Source organism: Tachypleus tridentatus, chromosome 4 (assembly GCF_004210375.1).
Source record: "Tachypleus tridentatus isolate NWPU-2018 chromosome 4, ASM421037v1, whole genome shotgun sequence".
NCBI classification, from domain to species: domain Eukaryota; kingdom Metazoa; phylum Arthropoda; class Merostomata; order Xiphosura; family Limulidae; genus Tachypleus; species Tachypleus tridentatus.
In genome coordinates, this window is record NC_134828.1 from 29,265,946 (window position 1) to 29,291,215 (window position 25,270).

General features: G+C 30.6%; 1 protein-coding gene across 2 annotated transcripts; it reads left to right on the forward strand.

The window, feature by feature from the left end:
• Positions 1–1,659: 1,659 nt before the first annotated feature.
• On the forward strand, positions 1,660–23,979 carry LOC143248767 (hippocampus abundant transcript 1 protein-like). 2 transcript variants are annotated; one of them, XM_076497456.1, is made up of 13 exons: positions 1,660–1,804; positions 12,529–12,711; positions 13,168–13,263; positions 15,030–15,092; positions 15,969–16,096; positions 19,111–19,225; positions 19,478–19,696; positions 20,615–20,728; positions 21,521–21,592; positions 21,704–21,816; positions 22,071–22,168; positions 22,961–23,151; positions 23,393–23,979. In XM_076497456.1, exons 2-13 carry the CDS (start codon positions 12,634–12,636, stop codon positions 23,588–23,590), a joined length of 1,485 nt encoding a protein of 494 aa, XP_076353571.1. In that variant the 5' UTR covers positions 1,660–1,804; positions 12,529–12,633; the 3' UTR covers positions 23,591–23,979. The 2 variants fall into 2 exon arrangements, with proteins under 2 accessions (XP_076353571.1, XP_076353570.1); XM_076497455.1 differs by lacking the exon at positions 1,660–1,804 and adding an exon at positions 2,183–2,347.
• Positions 23,980–25,270: the final 1,291 nt, after the last annotated feature.

Sequence of the window (25,270 nt, forward strand, 5' to 3'; positions counted from 1 at the left end):
CGCAACTTCTACATGTTCTCTCAGTTTGTAGAATATTCTCGAGAGCATGAATCAACGACATATGGTTTATGAAGATGCTAGCGTTTCTTTGAACATTGTTGAACATTCAAGAATCTTGCTTTAAAGTGTACAAACCGACGCGCCGAGAAACAGAACAAAATATGTTTTGGTTAGTCTCAATCAGTATATGATAAGCCTCAGAAGCTATAATTGCAGTTAACGCTTATTATTCGGAAAACTACAGAATTTGACCAGGAAAGTTTATAGATGTTGAACATTATAAATTTCAGTGAATTAACTTCGGAAGTTTATTTTTACAAGGGCATTAACTATCTTCATCGGTAAAAAGTCAGCTTGTAAACGGTGTGAAGCCAGCTAAGAAAAGTTTGCTAACTTACTTAAGCAAAGTGTAACAATATTAACTCAGAATTAATTTGCTCGTCATGGAACTGGACTGTCGATAAAATATTCAGTTCTAGACCATATAGAAGACCCAGTATAGTTTGTAAGTTTGTAAATCTTTTCTATATAAACTATTATTTGTTATAACTATTATTATAAATTGTATTGTTGTTTGTATGTTAAAACATCTTTGTGTTATCAAAGAAAATTGTGTGTATCAATCTTGTTAGCAAATATCATAACGTTGATATATATTAATACCTAAGTAACTTCTAAATTAAAAGTTTCAGCTATTTTAAATCGTAATACATAACATACGTAGCATAATAAATTGGAAAGTCGTCAGGGATAAGTCGTAATATATAATTTTTTGCATTTCTTTGACTTAGAGAAGATCATGTGATCTATCAAAAGCTAGGTAAGTGCTCTAACTCTTTATCTTAGATGTTAGAGCACTTACACTTGCTAATAAGACACGTTTTCACAACTTAAACTGCAAAAGTAGGTAAAATATTGCATGGTTAAAGAAGATTCAGAGTAAAACTACAAGAATGATTCCGAGAATGATTTTTAAAATTCTTCAGATCTTGAAAAGAAAAATATCAGGGGAAACAGTATTGAAAAACGTTAATCAAACTGGTGTATCAAATTTGTTCATGTTCAATTCTAAGTGTAGTTGTACAAGAAATCATTACGTAAGTTTTGGAAGGCTCAGGCATTGGTGTAGTACTTACTAAATTTTATAGCGTTAGAACCCTGCCAAAATATTTAAACATGCGACGTTACCATAAGAGTAGAGATACCATATTCAAAAACTACATGTTCCAAATTGCATATTGAATACACAACCATTACGGAGAGAAAATATACAACTCAACCTCATTTAAATTATGCAGTAAGGCAAAAATTAACAAATGGGCACTCTGAATTAAAATAACTAGCATCAAAATAAGTTTTCAAATTATACATCCTATTCGTGTGTTATCTTTCTTACTGCACTATAATATTAACAGCCTTGACTTTTATTACACCTTTTAAACCTTCTATCCTGCCAATATGAATAGCTAAAATAAAGCGGTCTTCACTATATTTATGTAAATAATAAGTCGTTTAAGAATATGTGTGTTTTGAGCATACAGTATAATTGTAAAATTTAGTTTTATTAAGTGCTCTCATACCATATTCGTTTCTCTTAATAAGCGCTTATTGTATCAGTTTAACAACAATGACACATTACTGAGCCAGAACGATTGCATTGTGCCTAACTCCAGACTCCAAGGGAGAGAGACCGAGTGTGTGCTAGGTGGTCTGAAAGCTCTAATAGTGGACACAGATAATCGCACACAGATAGACTGTTAGTCAACACTCTTAGTGTTTGATTATGAAAGACACCTAATTTCAGGTATAAATTTAATTTTTTTTTTCTCTATATCTATTCCAGTTTTAAGTGACGGAGCAATGTTCCTGTGCATTCTAGCAACACAACACACCTATTGGTAACAAATCTGTGGAACAAACTGTCTTCAGGGGGGATAGAAGTTTCAGTTTTTTAAGAGACCGTTAAAGAAATGAATAGCATAGCTACTAACTAAAACTATTGGTAATAGTAAGGCCTGAACTAACGGAAGAGAAATTATTTTCATTTTTTATTCAAAACTATAAACTTTGCAGTTAATATTATTAAAATATGTGACAAACACTTTCACTTATAATTATAAATAGTTTCAGTAATATTTTCAATATTTATATAAAAGTTAATACCTAGCTTAAAGAGTATACATTGATTTAATGCAACAACAACAAAAGACAGTAATATTTGCCTTATTGACACTCATAGTCTTATTATAATATATAAACGGTTTAGTAACGGACGTGAGTAACAAGGATGTTATGTCATTGGTAAAATTTATTTTTAAATTTTGTAAAAATAGACGTTAAGTTAAAGGTAAGTTAACATCTGATATTTTTAATGTGGAAAAAGTGACGTAATTGTCATTATTAAGAGGAAAACTAAAATATACTTTAACGTAAAGTTAAACTTAAGTTATTTCGTCAGTGCATACTAGTATTACTATTACTAACAACTATTTATTCCTGTGTTAGATCTGAAATGTATAACGTTATACAATTTATAATACTGCTTTAATAATACTGTTAATATTATGTAGGATAGTTCAAGTATCTGGCTAGTATTAATAGTAACAGAAGTTAGGCTAGTTCAGATAAAAGACTAGTAATGTAATTGAAATATCTAGTTTGTATTGTAATAATAAAATTGATGGGTAAATTTTAAGTTAATACGGATATCACTATCAGACCAGTGACATTGTTACTTGTATTACTGTTAATAGGCGAAGTTAACGTGTAACCGAAAGTGATTTTGTGTTCAAATTTATCTTAAATTTTAAAAATAAACAGTAAAGTTTTAACTGTTTTTCAACAGTTTGATTACATTTGAATCACCAGTAATTTATCATTATTGTCCATTAATAAAGGCATAATGTTCCATCATCAGTACTAAACAGTAGACAAAACTATGTTTATGTAGAGAATCAATTATGATGATGTAATAGCATCTATGGAATTAGAATCTGTGGATTTAAGTGCTGTAAAACTCCATTAAGGACTTCAAGTGATTGAGAAGTATATTTACACCTATTACCAATGTAAGATGTGAGTTAAGGTTTATACAAAGAAGATATTATATGGTTGAGTAGTTAATACAAAAACATAGCCATATTTATTTTTCTTCTTTACATTGAGTTTATGAACTTTATTTAACAGACTATTATGCACAACTTATGATATAATGAAGTACATAAATTTTATAAATGTTTGAAGCACCTTGTAACTATGTTGAAAAATATAATTAATAAATTGCAATATTTGAATAGAATACAATATGAAGCTTCTAGCAGAAGTAATATTCATATGATTCATTAGGTTGTGAGGTAGGTATTAGTGTGCTTAAGTGGCAAAGCAAAATGGTTTTTCTCTCTTTTATGTCAAACATGAAAATCTGTACTTTTCAGCTAGTGTAGTAATACTTTTTAACATAACAAAGTACAAGCAGGAATCATTTTGTTCCTCAAGGTTGTCCTTATGCACCAACTCTGTGAAAAGTAAAATTTTGAACACACTTTATTTTTCAGGAAACCATTGATTGCTGTCTTAAACATCCAGCCTCCACTAATGTTGATCACAACTCATTTCATAATTCAGTCACTTGGTCAGAAAAGTTAAACTGTCTTGACTGAAGCCTAGCATTTTGTTTCCAAATGCTGAACTTGTGTTCTCTCATACTATTATCTTCAGAGTCAAGCACTAAGAAATCAAAGACATTTATTCTACTGAATCTTCAGATAATGCTACAGACCTTTGTAAGCTCAGCTCTTATCAGACCAGGTGGTTGGGGCATTAAACTCATAAGCTTTAGGTTTGAATTCCATCACTGAACATGCATGAGGGTGTTACAATGTGACAGTTAATCTCACTATTTGATTGAAGTAGTCCAAGAGCTGGTGGTGGTGGTGACCAAAAGTATCCTCTCTAGTCTGTCACTTCTACAGAAGAGAAAATAAGTTTGTGATCTTAACCTACCCTTGTAGGATAATTATTCTATCTGCACAGTAATCCAAGTAACTGTCCTTTTGACCATTTAAAACAAGTTGTTACCCTGTCTCAACGTAAGGTGACCAAAGCTATGCACGTTATTTAGAGTGAAGCCTAACTACTGGACTATTTTGTATAAAGGTATAATTACCTCTTTTGACCTGTAATTGGCATGTCTATAAATACATACTAAAATTCTATTGACTTTGTTTCTAGCACTCCCTCAGTGGCTTAAATGGCTTATCCATCACTCTGCCAAGATTCTCATCTCCAGTCACACTGTTCAGTGGGTTCCCATGTATATCAAACATGAACTAAGTTTTGATAATTTAGATATATGACTTTGCACTTACTATAACTGAGTCCCCTGCTGGTAAGTCTATGGATTTATAATGCTAAAATCAGGGGTTTGATTCCCCTCGGTGGACTCAGCAGATAGTCTGATGTGGCTTTGCTATAAGGAAAACACACACACTTATAATTAGAGGTAATTTACTAGATATATGTACTAATTATTCCATATTAATGCTGATAATGCTAATAAGAAGGAACAAAAGCCCAAGTTCTGATATATCTGTTAGTAACAATGGTACAGTTTGAGTTGATTTCAGTAATACCTTTTAGCTTTCTCTCATCTGCCCATCCATCCTACAATAAAACTTATTAGTCTTTCCCTTTTTCCTAGCAGTGGTACCTTGTCAAAAGCTTTCTGATAATATTAATAAACCAAGCCCACATCTCTTCCACCATGCATATATAATCCATAACATTCTCTGATGTAAAGTAAACAGGTTAGTGAAGGAATATCTTTATAGTTAATACATGTTGATTTTCTATCATATTTCACTATATAACTTTGGTTCTTTTCTCAGACTCTTTATTATTTTTCTTGCTATAGAAGTAACACCTAGTAGTCTATAATTTCCAGGATAACCTATTATCCCTTCAAAAAATAGAAATAACATTAATTATTCTTTAGTTCTCAGACATTTACCCTCTGTCTAATGATACATCAAAAATAGAAACAAAAAAAATCTAGGAAAAGTGGAAGATATGACAATAACTTTTGAAATCTTTACTAATGTGGTAAGTTTACTAAAAGTGTCACCAGATGTCGCTCTGCATAATAAGTAAGTTTTGGAAACTAATAATAGTGTTGGTGATTCTTTTATTGGTACAGTGGTAGGAATGTTGTATATCTTTGATTTGTAGTGTTATTTGTATCATGATAGGAAGGTGAGAGTTCTTCAGTCTTGTAGTTTGAGTAATGTAGAATACTGGGAAAATGATTTGATGAACCGAGAATCGTCATAATGTGTGATTATATGTTCTGTAGTTGTCAAAGTGAAATACCATAAATAATAATTATATCTGTTGATAAATCTGGCTATAGTATTATGGTAGTTAGCTCAATACTAATAATTACCAATAATATTAATAGTAATAGTGTTACTATTACATTATAACACTAATAGTGTCACTTGGATATTGCTGATATGCATAAATAAACAAAAAAATAGAAATTATACTTCGACCTGCACATGTTATTCTAGAACTAATTATAAGTGCTAGTGTTGTATGAAAGTATACACTGTATTTCTGTATTTTATATAATTATATTTGTTCCAAAGTTATTCTCCATGCTGTATATGTTCAGGTTTCACATTGACATATGTTTAAGAAAACTGCTTTCTCTAGTTGCCTTTGTTTCTGTTGTTATTTTATAATACCTCTGCTACCTGGGGAGGGAGACATTATTGTAATACAGCATTGTTTTTCTGTCATCATTCAAATGATATCTAAAGGTTATGGCCTCGCTTATTTTAAATAAGAACGACCAGTCACATGGGTAGCACTGTTCACACAGGGTAAATATGACATATTTTGTTCCATGTGCATACAACAATAGTAATATACAAGTAATTTTTTAATCTAGTTCTTTAGTTTTCAAAATATTGTATATATCTGCATCAGGACATGTTTGGCAATATTTCCTTTAAAGGCCTTTAGTGGATAAAAGTTACTACAATACTGACCTTGTTGTAAATTAAATTATGCTGTTCATACCTATGGGAAGCATTTGAAATTGGTCAGAAGAAAGGTCAAACTGATAAATGTTCTTGTTGATGTTTTCATTCTCTTGTACTTCATGTCAGTAATTTTATCAGTGTTACTCAACCTAACTTTCAGGACATGTCTGATTAAGTAATACACTAAAACATAAATACTAATTATCATTGTTATTTTCCAGTCTGCTAAACTCAAGTCAGTTTCTTGTTGGAGCAATCTAACTTAGTTTCTTAAAATTCTTTCTTAAAACAGACAAGTTTTGAAGATTCATTTTATCACTTGTAGCAAGTTATTTGATAAATTTATTAGCATGTTACTTTGTTGCTACAATATTTTATTTGATATTAAAATATTATAAATTAATGTCACACTGGTTTGAGTAATATCTGTAGGTATGTTTATTAAAGATTGTTATAATGAACCCCCAAAAATATTGTTATATGAGCAACACAAGGGAGGAATATATTTTAATACCTTAAAACTCTCCCTCATGATAGGTTTTGGATCCATGCTCATGGAATTCATGAGAAATTTTGGAATCGTTTTAGACTTGCTGAATTCCATTACTGTTTTTGAGTATTTTTTTTTTGGAATGTACAACTGTGTCTCTCAGGTATACATATAGTAGAACATGTGCATAAATTGTATGAAACAGGCTTTCATTAAGTGTCCATTTTTCAACTGCAAAAACATTGAAAGGGAAATCTCCTATAAGTATGATTTATACAGTTCTTGAAAATATAACTATTTAAAACCTCGTGTAACACACAGAGCACTTGGACTACATCTTGTGTTTTTACAACTTGATGAAGCTGACTACTGTTTTCCACAACTGTTCTTCTTTACCAGATTATATTTTGCCTAGAATAAAAAGGCAAACAAATTGTAAGAAGTTTTTCTCTTCTGTTTCCTTTTTTCTCTCTCTCTGATACATCTCAACCCCTGGCTTTCTTCACCATCCATTCTAAAAATAACAACATGAAACACATCACCAAACTGCATACCATCTCTCCATATATTAGCAAAAACAGGTGTATAAATTAATGTTAAATCTTTTCCATTTTCTAGAGTAAATCTAGCTGTATTAAGCCAATAAGAATAGAAATATCAGACTACTTGCATAGATCATGAATGTAAGCTTATATTATAATGTGACGTTATACTCGGAAGTGTAAAGCATGTGTAAGTACATTAAAATGGTGATCTCCATTACCCATTCTGTGAATTCATTTATTTGTATCTCACCATGTTCCCATTTACCTGTTTTTATAAATACACCCCTAAGTATTACTCACAGATTTAGCTTTGTAATTTATCATTCATTTAAACTGAAAATTACCACCACTCATACCATTTTAATGTTACTTATACAGTTAAAAAGGTTCTCCCCTGTTATTTAATCCCACTTTTAAGGAGTTATTTTAAAGGAAAATTAATTGATGTTTGACTAATACGTTTCAAACCCACCCTATCCTAATTATCTGCATGTGGTGGAAACTAAATGTGGTGGGAAAAGGATTACGTACTCTGCGTTACCCTCTGATGCAAATGTGTAATAACCGAGAACATGTAAAGAGTTCACTCAGTTTCATGTTCACTTATTTTTATTGAAGAATTCAATTTACTCTTACATTTTCAATTCTTGATAAAAAAAAAAAAAAAAAAGTGTCTTGGCTGTTATGTATAACGATATAACAGTGACATAATTTGAGTATCTAGGAGATCATGTGCTTCAAAAAATAATTTTGTTACAAGTTTAAAGTGGACATACCCAGTATATCTGTTGATATCCTATGTTTGGGATTTGATCAAGTTGTGTACTTCCTAGATTGATTTTAGAATTCAGTATTTTTGTTTGTTGAAAAATTTGTAATTGTTATATTGAAAATAAACAACTCTAAGGAAGAACACATGATTTCAGCAACTTGAAATACTGTGACTGATAGATTCATATGAGTAGTAAGCTCCACCCATTTTACATTGTCATGAGATAACTGATACATTGCTCGTATCACTTTTGTCATAGACTATTGTAGCACATGTTCTATCACTTTAAGCCACACTCGGTGATATGATGTATAGCAAACTGTCGCCAGGACATCATTTTGTCTGTTTATGCCCGACGATGTGAGATAAAGCAAGTTTTTCAAAGACAATGTATAGTCTGTTTACATCCTGATTCATTATTTCTTGACATGCTGTTGGTTAGAGTTGGACAGACATACCTCAGTATGGGTTTATGTATTATGTAATACATGACACAAAGGTTATTGTATGGCTTTGTTTCTATAAATTTATTGGCTAAAAGAATTATGAATTATTTTAAATTTGTGTATTTTCAAAACAGAAAGTGCTACTGGATCTAATAAAATTGACCAGACCAAAGCATGAAAAGAGCTATTATTTGATGTATTACTGGTTCCTATTGTTCCATCCAGTTTGAACCAATAGGCTGCTTTTGGTTTTAACATTTTCTCACTGGTCACTTGCCATATGGCAGAAGAAAATTATCATTGTGATATTTTAAAGCCAATTTACAACTAGTGGAAGCACACTTACCTTGAAATAAATCATTCCAACTCAGCATAGAGTAATACTGTAGACATTTTTCATTTGTTATTTGGTGTGCAGTAATAATGTTTTGTTTAGGGGAGTTCTTTATATTTGCAGCTGTGATTTTTACATTCACATACTTCTTTGACCAGGAACTATTATTTTCTGGGACTCCCTGTTATTAATTAGTTCATGGTTTATACAGGTGCTTGAAAACTTGTAAAGTCCAGGAAAACTTCTTTAACAAAATCCAATTCTGGAATATTTTAGAAAATGACATTTTATTATAGGGCCATGGGAAATCATGGATTTTATTAACTGAATAGTTTTATTTATTGCATTCACCATTTTTCAGCCACCCAAAATGTTCATTAGAGATGCCTTAGCTTGATTTGGTGTTTGTGCTTTTGGATTGACTCCCATGACTTCTGTGCTTGAAAGATATGATGTGTGAGGTTGTGGTTGCCACTTAATAATGGTTTATCTAATTGGACTCTTTGGGTGTCATTGTCAGAACAAAGTCATTCAAAAAATCTAATCAAGTGCCATTTCAATTACAGATGGCTATAAACACAAAAGTTTGCATTATTTATGTTAAATATATCTCATTCTGACATCATATGGTTTTCTAATTCTAGTTGTAATGGATTATGACATAAAGTTTTGGAACAACATGAGGCCTATTGATCCATCTCAGCTGCTCTATCCTCTAAATTAAATTAATTACAGAATGAATAAATAAATAAAACCCCTTAAAACTAGCCCTAATCATTCATGTATCTATCAAGCTTTTTATTAAACTCACATTTATTGCTTCTGTAACATCCAGAGGCAACTCATTCCAAAGGCCAACCACCCTGTTAGAAAAATGAAACTGTCTTAGCAGAAGATGACTCCTGACCTGCTAAAATTTATGTTTCCTGTAATTCTACTATAGTCACTGTTAAATATGAAAAAAGATGATACATTAACACTGTTAATTCCATTTTACAGTCTTAAACACTTCAGTCAGATTACCCCTAACTATTTTCTCAAAAGAAAGCAATTTGAGAGGTTTCACTCTCCATATGGCAACTCCTCTGTCCTAGGCACCATTTAAGTAACCCTTCTTTGAACCTTTTCTAACAATCCAATGTCTTTTCTAAGGTAAGAACCCAAAGACTGAACACAGTATGTGATCTAACTAGTGGCCCATACATTGAAATTATGACCTGTTTAAACTTGTATTTAATATTTCTGTAAATACAACCTAAAATTCTATTTGTCCTACCAGTAACAACAGCATGTTGCTTGAATGGCTTAAGAGATTGATCAACCATTACACCAAGATCTTTCTTTCATGACACCGTTAATGTTATTCCTGTTCAAATTATACTTATAATTCATATTATGGTGACTTGCATGCAATATCTTGCATTTAGTATAATTAAAATTCATATGCTATTTATTTTCCCAACTTCTTAAATTATCTAAATCCTTTTGTAAATCAGCAGCATCCTATTCACAGCTAGCAACACCCAAGAACTTTATAATCTGCAAGTTTAAGTAATTTATTGACTATTCATTCATCTACCCAGTAAAGTTTAATAAAATGCAAGAAATAATAGCACTGCATTTCTGAAATAAAGAAAGAAATATTTGGTCAAATTAAAAATGTTCCAAATATCATCTTATAAAAAAAACACTGGAGGAACATATCCAAAAATCATAGCCCTGAAACCCTTTATCGAATATGCTTGCCATTTTAGCCATTGGAGCATTTTTATGTTGTGGTTTTAGTTGGTTGGTAGCTTAGAATTATAGGTGGTGGCAGATGGCCTTAGTAACTTTGTGATAAAAAAAGTAATTCTAGTTTTCTTCTTGTTTGTTCTCTGAAGCTTTTCAAACTTTGTAAAATAAAATTATAAGTGCTACAAGTTTTATCAACTTTTAAAACTTGACTTTATTCAATTTTTTTTGCTGTTTCATTATAAATTTAAATTACTTGTAGAATATCCCAAATACTAAGTTTTTAGTTGGTAATGCTATGCATTTATGTAATAAATGAATTATGGTTATTTATTTTTCTTTGTTTTAACCCTTTGGGATGCTATCACCAGATTTAACTGACTTGACATCTATAGCCATGTGGCGTGACAAGCAGATTAACTCCAAATTGTCAAAACAAATGTTTCTTCGTAGTGCGACGATCAGGATACTCGCACACCCTTGAATTTCTCACCTTAGTAGTACTGCACATGCATACATCATCAAGCAAAAGGGCAACTATTGGGTTTTGATATTGAAATAGTACTAAAAAAGTCAAATTCTAAATTTCATTTTTAGTGAATAATTAACACTTTTTAAGAACCTGCTAAAATATGAGATTTTATTAAGGTTCATGGAACATTATGTGGAATGGTGAAATAAAACATTGTCAGTCAATGTAATTTTATCACAAATTATAAGTCTGTTAAACTAACATGCCTCAAAAAGTGTGCACAGTAGTTTTGCACATGCAACTGATAAATGAATAAATCTTGCTGTTATTTTTTAAAGTTTTCAGTGGAAACCATTTTCCTTTAGGTATATCTGGTATACCATATCACAACAATGTTTAGAACTTTAGAGATATGTAGTATACCACATACTATTGTGTTTGATGTTTAGGGCTTTAGAAATATCCAGAATATCACATATCACAGTGTACATGTTTGGTGTATGGGGCTTTTTAGATATTCAGTATACAAGTTATGCATAATATTCAGGTTTGAGGCTGCAGACATTGTATGTGATTCATTAAACCATGACACTGATTGTTTTGCACACTGTATCAAAAATATTATATAGAGGTACAAATGTTTACCTGTTGGTATGAATAAACTATGAAGAATTTGGAAAAAGAAAACATTGTGTAGTCTTGTGATTTTTATCACAAATGTTAAGCCTGTTGGTATATGACACTTTTGGATCATATTTTTAGTCTGGGTAATTATGTGTGAAGTCATAAGAAGTGCTTTAAAGCCTTTGATTTCATATGGAAAATACTGTATGAATGCTTTAGTGTTACAGAAATAAATTAATGAAAATTAGTGTTTCTTGTAATTATTTTCTTTTATTTCATCTTTTTAAATCTCATTAAATTAATCAATTTATTTGATTGGTTAAGACTTGGCATTGTGTTGATTTTCAAATTCTACAGGTTATAAATGTACAGATATCATTTGTAATTTAATTACCTAGACAAGTAATCCTCCTGCAAAAAATGCAGTTATTCACTTCTGAAATAGTACATTAATAGTACATTAATCCCTAGTATTTAGGGTAATGACTTGAACTTAAATATACATGTAGTTAAACAGTTTTAAGTGTAAATTTCTTTAGAACTTATCAATATTCTCACTGAAAAGAGAAATACCAAGTTCAATCATTCCTTATATTTTGACAAATTTCATATGAGTTAAGTCAGTGAACAGAAATTTGAATTAATAGCTATTTAAGTAAATCTTCAAGTTTCAAGACCAATTATTATAATTAGCTGATTTATATCATGACCCCCATCTTTTTTATTTGCATTAAAACAACAAACTTTTTTCTTAAAGATTCTGGCACTGGTATTTTAAGGTTTCTTTTTAAACAAATGTAAGATTGTTTTTTTACCACACAACTTTGTAAGAAGGGAATGGTAGTTTTAAATAAGAAACCTGAGATATTAAGAAAGTGGTGCCTAAAGTAAAAATCAGGTTATAATCCTGTGCCACTCGTACGTTTCAGCATCCTAACATGCTTTTGTTTTCATTTCTGAGCAGATAGCTCTTGTGTAGCTTTGCACAAAATTCAAACCAAAATTCTTATTTCTTTGTGTATTACAAGATGTAGTTAAAAGTGTTAATTTGTTTGCGATTCTTTCAGGAGACTAACAGAAGCTTGTAATTATATCAACATATATGTTGGACTTAGTGTGTGTGTATAACACAGAGAACTATGGTGAAATATGCTGTGTTGTCATGAAATAAGATGACAAGAAAAATATCAAAGAAGGTTGCTGGTCTTATTATTAGAAGCAGGAAAACCATTATGAAAGATGGCTTCATTGTAAGTTATGTTAATTGTTTTGTCATTGTGAAACAGGTAAATTGTAAGTTATGCCAGTTGTTTGGTCATCAAGAAACATTATAAGTTATGCTGAGTGTTTATTATTGTGAAACAGATTCATTGTAAACTAACCTCAGTGTTTAGTCATTGCACAATGGGTATGCTTCAATTAGTGCTTATTTTTTATGCACATATTTAACCATTATTTACCATGTTGCTGTATGTGATTCTTCATTGTACAATGTTTGTGTGACTCACAGATGTGTATTACGTATAATAACTAATATATGTTTATCATGAGTGTCCAGTATATGTATTTTATTTATTATTAAGTGGTGCACTTGTGAATTGTCATAGATAGCAATTCGGATTTCAGTATTAATTTGGTCAGATGCTCTGTAGGAGAGATAAATAAATATTTCTTGTACATAACACAGTTATATGCTTTATTTTCAGATGTTGGGAATGGGTGAGCCGAATGTTTATCATGCTGCTGCTGTGATTTTTCTCGAATTTTTTGCCTGGGGATTATTGACAACTCCAATGATTACAGTAAGTGTTGTTGTTTTCAGTTTTTGTTTGTTAGTTCTGGTGACAGTTCCAGCCATTTCACTGTTAGTTAGTAGTTTGTTTTGCATGTTGTTGCTACATGCAGCTCCAATTACTGCAGCATTACATTGTAGTTGAGGTTGTGAATGTTTGTTGGTGATACTGACAACTCCAGTGATTTCAGTGTAACCTGTAGTTGATGTTTTGAATATTTCTTTAGTGGTAACATCTAACTGATCTGTTTAGTTAGTGTCTGTTGTTAGTATTGAAATTGTGCTTTAAGTAATTGTTTCAGGTGACTATGGAAAGAAAGTATGTCTAACACAATTATAAAAGTTTTAGGAAATTAGGCCTTGTTAGTATATCAGCATGTTAATACACTTGGAAATCCTGTGAAATTTTGAAATAATGACATTGTTATCACAACAGTACTCACAGGGATTACAAATCCTGTAATGGACAAGATTTGGAAATTGGCCATTGCTACTTCATCGGTGTGTACACTGTTCTACAGAATCTGGAAATTTCCTTCAAATATTGCAAATGCAATGTATGTTCTAGCTCTAAAAGTGTACTGCAACTGTGATTTCTTCTCTCTTGTATACTGTCATACTAAATGAACAATAATACCATTTCAGAATTGTGGTACTTCCAAACACAGCTTATATAAAGGCTGTAAAATAATCATGAACACATGGTTTCCCTCTCTCAAGTTGTAGTGGTAATTTTACCCTGCCTGCCTTTTCTTTATTATATGGGAGAATAGAGGTTAATCATTTATAGGAACAACATTGTGATCTGTAATTTCTGTTATAATTATAAAATTGAATTTTAGTCAATAAATTACTGTTATACTAATGAAACTAATTAAAAATGGAATTTTATATTAATTATAAACAGCATCAGTGAAGAAGTGTTTGTTAAACTAACATTTGTTCCAAACACTTCTCAGATCTGTTATTGAAGTCTTAAGTAAAGGTCATGCACTTTAAGGTTCAAATCTTGTAAGTACATGAGCTCTGAATATTTAGATCTATAAAGATCAAGAGCTAAATCTTGGGATCTTGTCCCCAAAACTTGATCTGTTAACTTCATATGCTCTAAAATATATATAGATCTAACAAGGTCAAGGTAATGATTAAAATTTTAAGATCTGTTGAGATCAAGGTCAGTTAACCTGGATGGAAACTTAAATTATTATGATAAACAGAAAGGAAAGGTCATGTTAGAATATGTTCAGTAAACATTAGAACTTGAAACAAACCAACAAATTTGGATTCTTCTTCTGTGAAGTGCTTTGATTAATAAACATCATGAAAAATTTGTGAAAGAACCTGTTGATAAAAAAAAAAAAAACTGACTGTTTGGTAAACCATTTTACAACTCAATAAGTAGCTGTCTTAGCACTATAAGAACATATTTGTTTCCTGTCATATTTTGTTTTCTGTTACTGGAGAAATTGTCTTTTTTTCTTTTAAAAAATAATTGTATATATTGTTTTTATATATATATTTAATATTTATATATTGTTTTATATATTTTTAAATTAAATTTATTTGATCATGGCATGTGTGTTTAGTTAATCCTTTTTATATTAAAAACTGTTTTAAAGTTTCTGTAAAAGTACAAACTTAAACATTGGTTCCTGTCAGTTCTGATATTGAGAAACATCTTGTATATAGCAATAGAAAGATTAGTTAAGTGAAACATTATTCTATACAAGTTGTCTAGTTTGTTTGTTTTTTTAAAGAAAAATGTTTGTTTTCCAGGTTTTAAATGACACATTTCCTGATCATACTTTCTTAATGAATGGATTGATAATGGGAATAAAGGTGAGTAGAACTATTTTCTGTTATTGTATAATTTAGTGCAATAAGAAACTTTAGTTCCTTGTTTTATTGGTATGTGCAGTTTTTACAATCAACCCATTACTACTTCACCAAAACATTGTACTCTAAAGGAACATTTTATCCTTTTTTGTATAGGAATAGGATATGTAGTTAAGCTCCAAACAACAACAGCAGTTCATTTAATCTTGTGGAAGTATTTCAAGAAGTAGATAATCACTTGAGAGCTAGAAAATCTCTGTTTATATTGGTTTATATTAATATATTGCTGTAATAACATCCAGATGTAATACTAGTTTTTAATATCAGGGTAATGGTCTAGTATCATCAATTATTCCATCTATCCTTTCATCTTATTAAACTATCGTTTACAGTGACTGACTTATCTGTTCAGATGTATGTGTAACATCATCAAGAGACATAATGCTTACTTGTTTCTAGTACTAAGGAAATTGTACATCATTTATCAAATCCAATTTATAAGCAAAGGAACCCACAAAATGCATTGTAGACTGGCTGGATTAAATATACAGGATGGATAGTATGTACTATTACAAATGAAGAGAATGATTGATGAAATATTGACAAAAAAGTTGAAATGTTTTTAAGATGGGAAAAAAATAGTGTTAATTATTTCTTGTTGCGATAAAAGGACCTAGTGATGTAAAGATTGTGACAAAGATATTTACTTAGAACAGAAATAATGTTCCACTAATTTTCTCAACATGGGCTCCCTCAATTTGACCAGTGAAGAGAATTCTTTGTACTTGTTTAAAATCATCATGGTTTGATACTTTGGACTTCTAGTATAGTTTTAATATTTTCAAAAGGAAAGTATCCAATGCTTATTTTTGTTTTCAGGGATTCCTTTCTTTTTTAAGTGCACCGTTGATAGGTGCACTGTCAGACATCTGGGGAAGGAAAGTGTTCTTGTTGTTGACAGTTTTTTTCACATGCTCACCTATTCCTTTAATGAGGATTTACACATGGTAAGCTTTTTATATGCTCTTATGTTCCCTTAATTCTTTCCATACGAGGTCGGTCATTGTGACCATCCTTGTAACCACAAAGTAATGATCATAATTTCCATTCTATAATTATTTGTATGTATTGTGTATCTTCATGAAATTTAGCAAGTTTATAGTAAACATTACAAGCTTTTTATATACAAAATATCAGACTTTCTGATAAAAAATATTTTAACTAACAATTTGTCCATGAACATGTGGAGCCAAAGTGTTGATTGCTCCAAGCTCAACATGATTTTTATTTTAAGATTAAAAATACTTTTTTTTTCTGTAAAAACTTTCAAATTTCATTTGCATGAGTTCTAAACCCTCTCAAATAAACATCAAACAGTTTTTATCAGTAAAACTTAATATTTTATCTGTTATTTTCCCAACCTTAACTCTATATGGACTCTGTCAATTTGACCAACATTTTAACCACCATAAAAAGAATACAAAAGAACTCTACCACTTTTTTCTTTGTAGATTAAGTGCAGATTCTAAGAGTAAACCACAATTGTTTATTCTGAATAGCTTAATTGTATTATTTTACTGCAACTTTGAACCTACCATACAAGCTGCAAATCACTCAGAGAATGTAACTCAAGTAAGTTACCATATTGGATGATGTAATACACGAGCTGTTCATGAGCATGCCTTATGAAAATTATTTTTATTCTTCATTAACTTACCTGATCTAGCCAACAGAGTTTCTGATTCTTACATTTTAGTAAATAAAAAATACACATGAATAAACAAGAAATATTCTACTTAACCTTTGTTCGTTTGTTTTTTGGTGTTTATTGCTAATAAAATCTAAACCTACTTTTTAATACTAGTGATACTAGTACACTAAATAATAAAAACATAACATGCACAAAAACAAGCAATGTCCTGTTGTTATCATATTTTAACTGGCTTTCTAAATGTGCTATAAGAACATTAAATTAGTTCTATAAATTGTTTGATCCAGAAACCATAACAGAAACATTCAAACTGAAGACATAAAAGACAATACTCTGTTCTGAAAATAATGTAATTTATCACTTGATAGATTAAAAGCTTGTCTTTTTATTAGTTGGAAAGTTACAAAAGGATGTTGGAAGTGGGTACAATCTTATAGTTTAAGATTCTGTGAAGAAATAAGATAAAAAAAGATAGGAAGATTATTCTTTGCTAACTGATATCTTTATCACTTAATGAGTAACTTATGTTAAATTCTGCACTCAAGAAAGGGGTGTTAAATAAATTAAAGAAGGGATAAAACCTGAAGAGCATATTTTCATATCAAGAGAGATTGAGGATTTTTAAAAAATATTTCCTTATTAAATTAAGAAACTAAAACTTTGTATTAACATTTGATTTAATAGCTACATTTTTGAGGCCAAGTTTATCCATATATATTCACCTTAAAGTAATTTAATTATATGTTGAAAGGTTGTGATATGAGCACTTTGACATGCTCTTCTATTCCCTTAACCCTTTCATAATTGGCTCAGTATAATATACAGAGGTTCATATACACATTTGCACACGCTAAATATTTATACTATAATTTTTGATGGAGTATGTGTATCTTCACAAAATTTGGTAGACTTTTGGTAAAGATTTAGTGTTTTTTTTTATACATAAAAAAAATCAGATGTTTTAATGAAGTATTTCTACCAATAATTTGTGATAATATCAAATCTTTTTCATTACTTATCAAAGTAAAAAGTGATATTTATGTTTATAATTAAAAACAACAACTATTCTTTGTCCCAAAAATCTCAAATATTATTTTTATATCTAAAACATCTTTAATACATTTCAACTGTTGTTTTTAGTAAGACTTTATATTTTGTCTGTTATTTTCTCTAACTTAACTTAAATGTGGGGTCTGTCAATTTGACTGACCTCGTAACCACCATAAAAAAATTAGGAAATTTTTTTTTGTTCTAGAATACTACAGATTATAACATGAAAATACAAATATTTAATAAAAATAGTTTTAAGTCTCAATGTTATTTATTTACATGTTTGTTATACTGATTTTCCAGTCGTGCCTGGATAACATAACAGAACTTGATTGATGCACGACATGTGCATTCTTGTTACCATGTCTAGTAATATAAAACTGACCTTTAGTCATTACAAATAGCCTGTCTTTACTGTGTTTCAGTAGACTGTTATTTTGTAATATACAGTCATATTTCAGTTATTATACATTATATGTGTGTGTGTGTATATATATAGATCATTACTATTTAGAAATGAGTTATTAAACATATTTCTCTTAAAACATTGAACAGTAAATTAAGAAGTAAAGCAAACAGTTACCTCTTCTATCTATGACATTTGAACTCAGTTGCTGCTGGCTATACATTGCTTAGCCTTGTAAAAATTCACACTTGGAAGATACAAAATGAAATATCTTTTTGGTTTTATATAGATATATATATAGTTGAATAACCAAAAAATTATAAATTACAATAAAGGTACCATAGAATTCTATTATAATTTATCGAGCTTAGTAACTAAGCTCTATTTAGATCTAAAGAATATGAAATGTCGAGCAGACTAAAGAGAGAACCCATCTCTTTAAAATCTTAGTTAGAAAGAATGAAATGGCTTTTAACACATTCAAATGGCTGAGAACACCACTAGGGAGACATTCTAAGCTGTCTATTGGCTGTTCACATGCCATATATAGATGTAAGTGGATATAAGGGACCATTTCCAAAAATTGGAAAGAGATGAATGGGGCCACTGTTTCTGATTCAGTACATAAGCCATATCTCAATAATATTTTATATTTTAGCTTTTCAGTATTTATAGTCTATGAAACTATAGACTTAGTATTCTGACATCACAAACATCTAATTTGAACCATTTTAATAATATTATTGAACAAACTGTTGATGCTGTTTTAACAATGTTCAACATTGTTCATGGTGTTTTAATAAAGAGTAATATTGAAGAAACTCATCAGATTTCTACTGTTTTACTCATTGCAGGTGGTACTTTGCTATGATATCAATATCAGGTGTATTTGCTGTAACTTTTTCTGTCGTGTTTGCCTACGTGGCAGATGTCACAGAAGAACAAGAAAGAAGTTCTGCATATGGTCTGGTGAGTTGTTGTTTTCTCAGTGCAGTGTTTATAAAACCCCATACTTCCTTGTTCACGATATTAACATTTGTGTTGCAAGAGTCTAGTGGTCAAACATTCCATTTTTCACTATATGTATCAACATACTTTGAATAATTTCTGTAAACTAAAACTATAAGTGCCAGTAGGGGAGGGGCTGGATGTGCTGTGATATTGTCCTGTCTATATTACTTAATCAGGAATTTGTTTTCAGTGATATTTTTTTCTTGTCAGGTTTCTGCCACATTTGCAGCCAGTCTAGTCACGAGCCCTGCCCTAGGAGCTTACCTCTCGCAGACTTATAGTGATAATCTAGTGGTGGCACTGGCATCAGCCATAGCTCTGTTGGATTTTTTTTTCATCCTGGTAGTTGTACCAGAATCGCTACCTGAAAAATTGCGACCTACATCGTGGGAGGAAAGCATAACATGGAAACATGCAGATCCATTCTCTGTCAGTATTATTATTTATTATGAAACACAAGATTGTTTTGTAAATTATATGTTTTCTACCTTTATTATGTTAGTTAAAAAAGCTTACATCTGTTCTGTGTTTTATGGTATATTGGGTAATGTACAATCAATTGTTGTTTTTTATAGATCTTAATAGAATCTCAGAAAGATTGGTTAAAATAAAATGTTCATGTTGAACTTTGTTTCACAATAATAATAATAATAATAATAATAATAATAATATATTTATGTGATTCATTTAACAACAATAATATATATGCCTGAGTGCATGCTTCAGTACTTTCAAGGTAATTGATCTAACCGTCTTTAGCTTAAGGCTTTCTGAGGGTAATCATTTCTAGCTTGTTAAGGCTTTCTAAGGGTAACTGGTGGTAACCCTCTCTTTCTTGTTAAGATTTTATAAAGACACATACTTTGTTTAATAATGATGTAGTATCTATTTTGTTTAATAATAATGTTGTCCATTTAATAACAGTGTTATACATTGTTTATTGAATAATGTTACACACACTTTAGTTGATAATGTCATGTATACCTTGTTTATGTGATAATTATTTAATATTTTCCTCTGAATTTTTTATTTGACCTTGAAGTTTCTAATTGACAAAAATAATAACCATGTGAAGTCTTCATACTTTAATATAATTGATGTGCTATCTCTTCTGTGTGTGAAAAGTTAAGTGTCACCTTTGTTTAATTTTGATTTCCAACAATATCTTAAATATCCAAAAACCAGTAAAACTTGGCTCTGACACTGGGCTGTTATTAACTGTTTGTAGCCTATCATTACAACAATAGATTTAACGAATTAGTTAGTTACAAAAGTTGATGATTTAAAGTTTAGCAGAACAGTTGTTTTGCATATACATAAAACTGGAAGTTCTCTTATTTTTTTTAGGCACTTAGGAAGGTTGGGAAAGATCAGATGATCTGGATGCTGTGTATGGCAGTATTTCTTTCTTACCTACCAGAAGCTGGCCAGTACTCATGTTTCTTTGTTTACTTAAGATTGGTAAGTAATTCAGCCAAACCCATGCAGAGATATAGTAGTGAAGATAATAGATAAAGTTGCTCTTTAAAAAAAAGAAAAGTTTGAGATAATTACTTGGAGGTTACAGAGATTTTGTTTGTGAAATCTGACAATTTTCTGATGCATAAAAGTATTTTTAATCATAAAATCAATGTTACTTTATTGGGGTCACAAGCTGCTTCTCTTGTTGGCATCTTGTAATAAATTAGCAAAGCAGCTGTTGTCTGGCATCCACTTCATGTCAACAGTGGTATCACAATAAAGTATGGAGAGTAAACTCTGTGGTCTTGCATCTACTTCACATGACAACTAGGAATATTACAACAAGAGTTAGAAAGTGAACTTTCTTCTTTCAACACTGTAACCATTGATGTTTTCTTGAAGTTATTGATGTAACATTCTAACTTGTTAAGGTTTTGTCAAGGTAACTAATGGTAACCTTGTCCAGCTTTTTTAAGATAACTGATGATAACCCTCTCTTGCTTGTTAAGGTTTGCTAAAGGTTATCACTGGTAACCTTCTCCAGCTTATCAAGGTCCTTTCAAGGTAATTAATGATAGCCTTACACAACTTGAACATGAAAAATATTTAAAAGTAAAAATAATCAATGTTTGAACCCATAGTATTGGTTGTCAATCAATCACCAGCTGAGAGGAATATTTTAATTATTCAGTTCAGTGGGTTTCTAATTAAGTGGTAATAAACGTAATTGTAGCAGCAAATTTGAAGAGTTTTCTGAGAATAATTGACCCACTTCAAGTTGTAACATTGCAGGTAATGGGATTTTCAGCTGAAGAAGTTGCTTTATTTATAGCAGTGGTTGGTCTTCTCTCTGTAGTGGCACAGGTGAGCTCATTTTGAAATCTCAAATTGTAAAAATAAAACGTTTCAGTTTTTAAAATAAATGTTTTTTGTTTTTTTAATGTATAACCTGCTTGTTTTCTCTATTTTTGCTAGACTATGGTCTTGACTCTTCTGATGAAGACACTAGGAAGCAAAAACACCATCATGGTTGGGCTCTTCTTTGAGATGCTTCAGTTGATGTGCTACGGCTTCTGTTCTCAGCGATGGTTAATCAATTTCACTTGTTTTAAGATGATGATGTACTTGTAGTAAAAAATTGAACATCAAAATTATTCTCATTTTTAAACTTTCTATTAAAGTCTATATTTTATTTTATATAGACCTTCACATAAAACATAGTTTTTGTTGTGTATAAAACTAGTTTTATGCAAACATTCATATTCAATATAGCTTTTGTTTTGGGTAAGTTTAAGTTTTGCTGCTGTTAATGTACAAGTTTGTGTTCTCTATATTTCATTAGGATTTTGTGGGCAGCTGGTGGGTTTGTTTCCATGTGCAGTATTACTTACCCAGCTATTAGTGCTTTTGTCTCAACACGTGCAGAAATTGACAAACAAGGTAGGTACCATTTTGCTAGTTTTTTTGGGTGTACATCTGGACAGTTTGTTTTTTTTCTTTAAGTTTTCCTATGATTATAAAAGCAGTATTGTTTCATTGCCATGCTGACAATGGAAGCTGCTTTGATTGTACTTTAGAAGAGCATTGTTTACCAGCTGTTAACTTATGTTAGGCATACCTAAATGGAGTGCTTTGGGATACTTACCACTGTAAAACAGTTATATGAGTTACCTTTAAAAGTAATTTTGTAACTTTTGCATATTTTTCTATCCACTTCAGATGTTTATACACATGATTAGAATGTTAAACAAGAACTTTCTGATGTTAGTTAACAAGCCTTCTGTTTATAACGAATTTTGGATTCTTAAAAATATAAAGCATCAAAAACTATGAGGAATGGTGTTTCTGATGTAGCTCGGAATAGTTTGAAATGCAATTTTCATGCAATAAAATCCAACAAATTACTGTCACATTAATAAACAGGTATGGAGTATAGTTCAGTTTAGATGATGCATCTCCAAGCTATGTGGTGCACGAAGTATTTGCTACAACTCCACCTATAACATACATTGTTAGCTTCATGTTTGTGTTGAAATAATTTTAATGTATTTATTCATTTTACACTTGCTTGATAAATGTGTGTGTACATGTATAAATTGATCTACAATGAATATAATTTGTCTTATTTTTGGCATATTGTGGTAATTTCACTGTTCAATACTGGTCAGTTTTTGTGGTATACTGTACCAATTTTAAAAAATTAATATAATTAAAATTTTGTGGTCATTGTAGGAGTGGTTCAAGGCATGATTACGGGAATGAGAGGGCTGTGTAATGGATTAGGTCCTGCTGTATACGGGTTGATCTTTTACCTCTTTCATGTGGACTTGAGTGAAAAAACCCACAGAGGAGATTTACCTGATGGAACTCAGAATAATGAATATTCTAATTTTACAAGAATGATAAATCCAGAAGATACTCAGGTACTGTTAATTGTACTGGAACATTTATTATTCACTGTCAGTTCTATAAATGTTTTAATATATTTTTTACAGTGGGTTTCTTGATTACAATTGTAATGTATTCTTTCTCATCGGGTCTGTGGCTTTAAACATAATTTTATTTTATTAATCTACTGCTGGGACAAAGACTACAGATGTTTTACTTTCCTGGACCACGTTTAGTGTGTGATTGGAACTACAGACATTTTACTTTCTTCCACAGCTAGTTCCTGGACCACCTTTTGTGTTTGGAGCCTTTCTTGTGATGGTTGCTTTGTTGGTTGCTGCTTTTATTCCAGAGTCTCATCCGGTTGGTCACACACACCAGCAGGCTTTAATTTCTGCTGACAGTGACCCAGACATTCTTCAGAAGTGTACAGATGGAACACAGCCTCTTCTACAAGACTCAATTTCTTTATAGCCCATTTTATAAACAATGTTTAATTATTTTGTGCTGTACATAGTCAAGTAGGGTATTGAGATGAAATGATGAGCAGCTATAATTATGAAAACCAAAATAAATAATTTCAGTTTTATAGTAATTGTTGAATCGTGAGATGGCTGCCAAAGGAGGTAGAAATATAATTAGTTGAAGTGAAATTGGTATTAGAAAGACTAAGTCTATATACATTATCCAAACCAGATGTGAATGACCAATGTTGCATGTCTTGACTTATCACTGAAAAACACTATCTTAGTTATTTTAACATTATATTTAATAACATAATCATTTGAAAATTTTAGCGATACCATCATTTAAATGTTATTGTGAAACCCAAATAAACATAATAATTAACATTACAGTATGTGGAGAAGATTTGTCTCAGTTTTGTTCTTACACCAAAATACACACATGATGTTCAACTTGTTAAATGTATATTACAGAGTAATGGACACACAAACACACTTAGATTCAGCCATGCAATGCTTCAATCATTTATTTAGGTCATTATTAATCAAGAATAAATAGTAATAATTTAGTATGTTAAGTAATACAAGTTCACATTAATAGAATATTATTCTAAAGCAAGAACAATAAAGCTAATTAATGGTATTATTCACCACAATTTATATACAGATCTATAAAGGCAAGTAAATTTAAATATCTTTACTCGTTTTTATAAACAGTCTACTTATAAAATGATTTATTAGAAATTCATTTATAGTAGAAATTGCTTTAAAACAAATTGTGTGTAGGAGGATAGATTTTCTTTTGTTAACATTTAATGAATTTATACTCGATTCATTTTTATTTGTTAGAGTTTAAGGTGATACATCATCCTAATGAACATTTTGATATAACTTATTTATTCACAAACATTCCACTGATACTTGTTTTAAGAAACTTTCACAAGAGGTCTCTTATTCATTCTAAGACACTATTTCAATCTTTAATCAAGTCTATATTTAATGAAGAACTTTATAACCTAATTGATGGAGTGGCTTTGGTATCCCCACACTAGTACCAACTCTAGTTAGTATCTTTCTTTACCACCTTGAGCAATCTTTAACAACTGTCCAAGCATACTGAGACCAGTATTTTACAAATGCTACACTGATGACACTTTCATTGTATCTCAAAGAATGAAGTTTGACCATTTCTGGAGCACAAGAACATTCATAATTCATCTATAAAGTTTACCCTTTCAAGCTCGTGTTTTAATGCCAATATATTGAAAGAAAATGTTCATTGGACAGCTTATCTACTTTGCTAATTTCGTTAGTGTACAATGTAAGATCAAATTCACAATGTATCTACTGACTCGAGCCTTTAAGATCAATTTAATGAATTTCACTCTCCAAGATTGTTTTCTCCAGGAAATATTATTCATAACAGTTCTCCTGCATACTTAATTTATTTGAAAACCATGTTACAGTAAAAGTTGCTGGAAAACAAACCAGTTTATAAATGGACTGTTTACATAAAACCATAAATGTTTTTACTCTTAGTTCTATACTTCTGTACCACTAGATCTAAGTAGTCAATAATACTGTTGTTTTCTCTTCACTCAATTAGAATGTTATCTTGTGTTCTCTAAAATACCAAGTTACTATTTTTTTCATGCCTGATAATGGCCTAAGTAGAGGATTGAAATATTGC

Bases quoted from the DNA above. Each gene is read 5' to 3' on its own strand.
- LOC143248767 (XM_076497456.1), top strand. From the start codon at position 12,634: ATGACAAGAAAAATATCAAAGAAGGTTGCTGGTCTTATTATTAGAAGC. The intron at 12,712-13,167 runs GTAAGTTATGTT...CTTTATTTTCAG, and splicing joins TTATGAAAGATGGCTTCATT to ATGTTGGGAATGGGTGAGCC. The intron at 13,264-15,029 runs GTAAGTGTTGTT...TTTGTTTTCCAG, and splicing joins TGACAACTCCAATGATTACA to GTTTTAAATGACACATTTCC.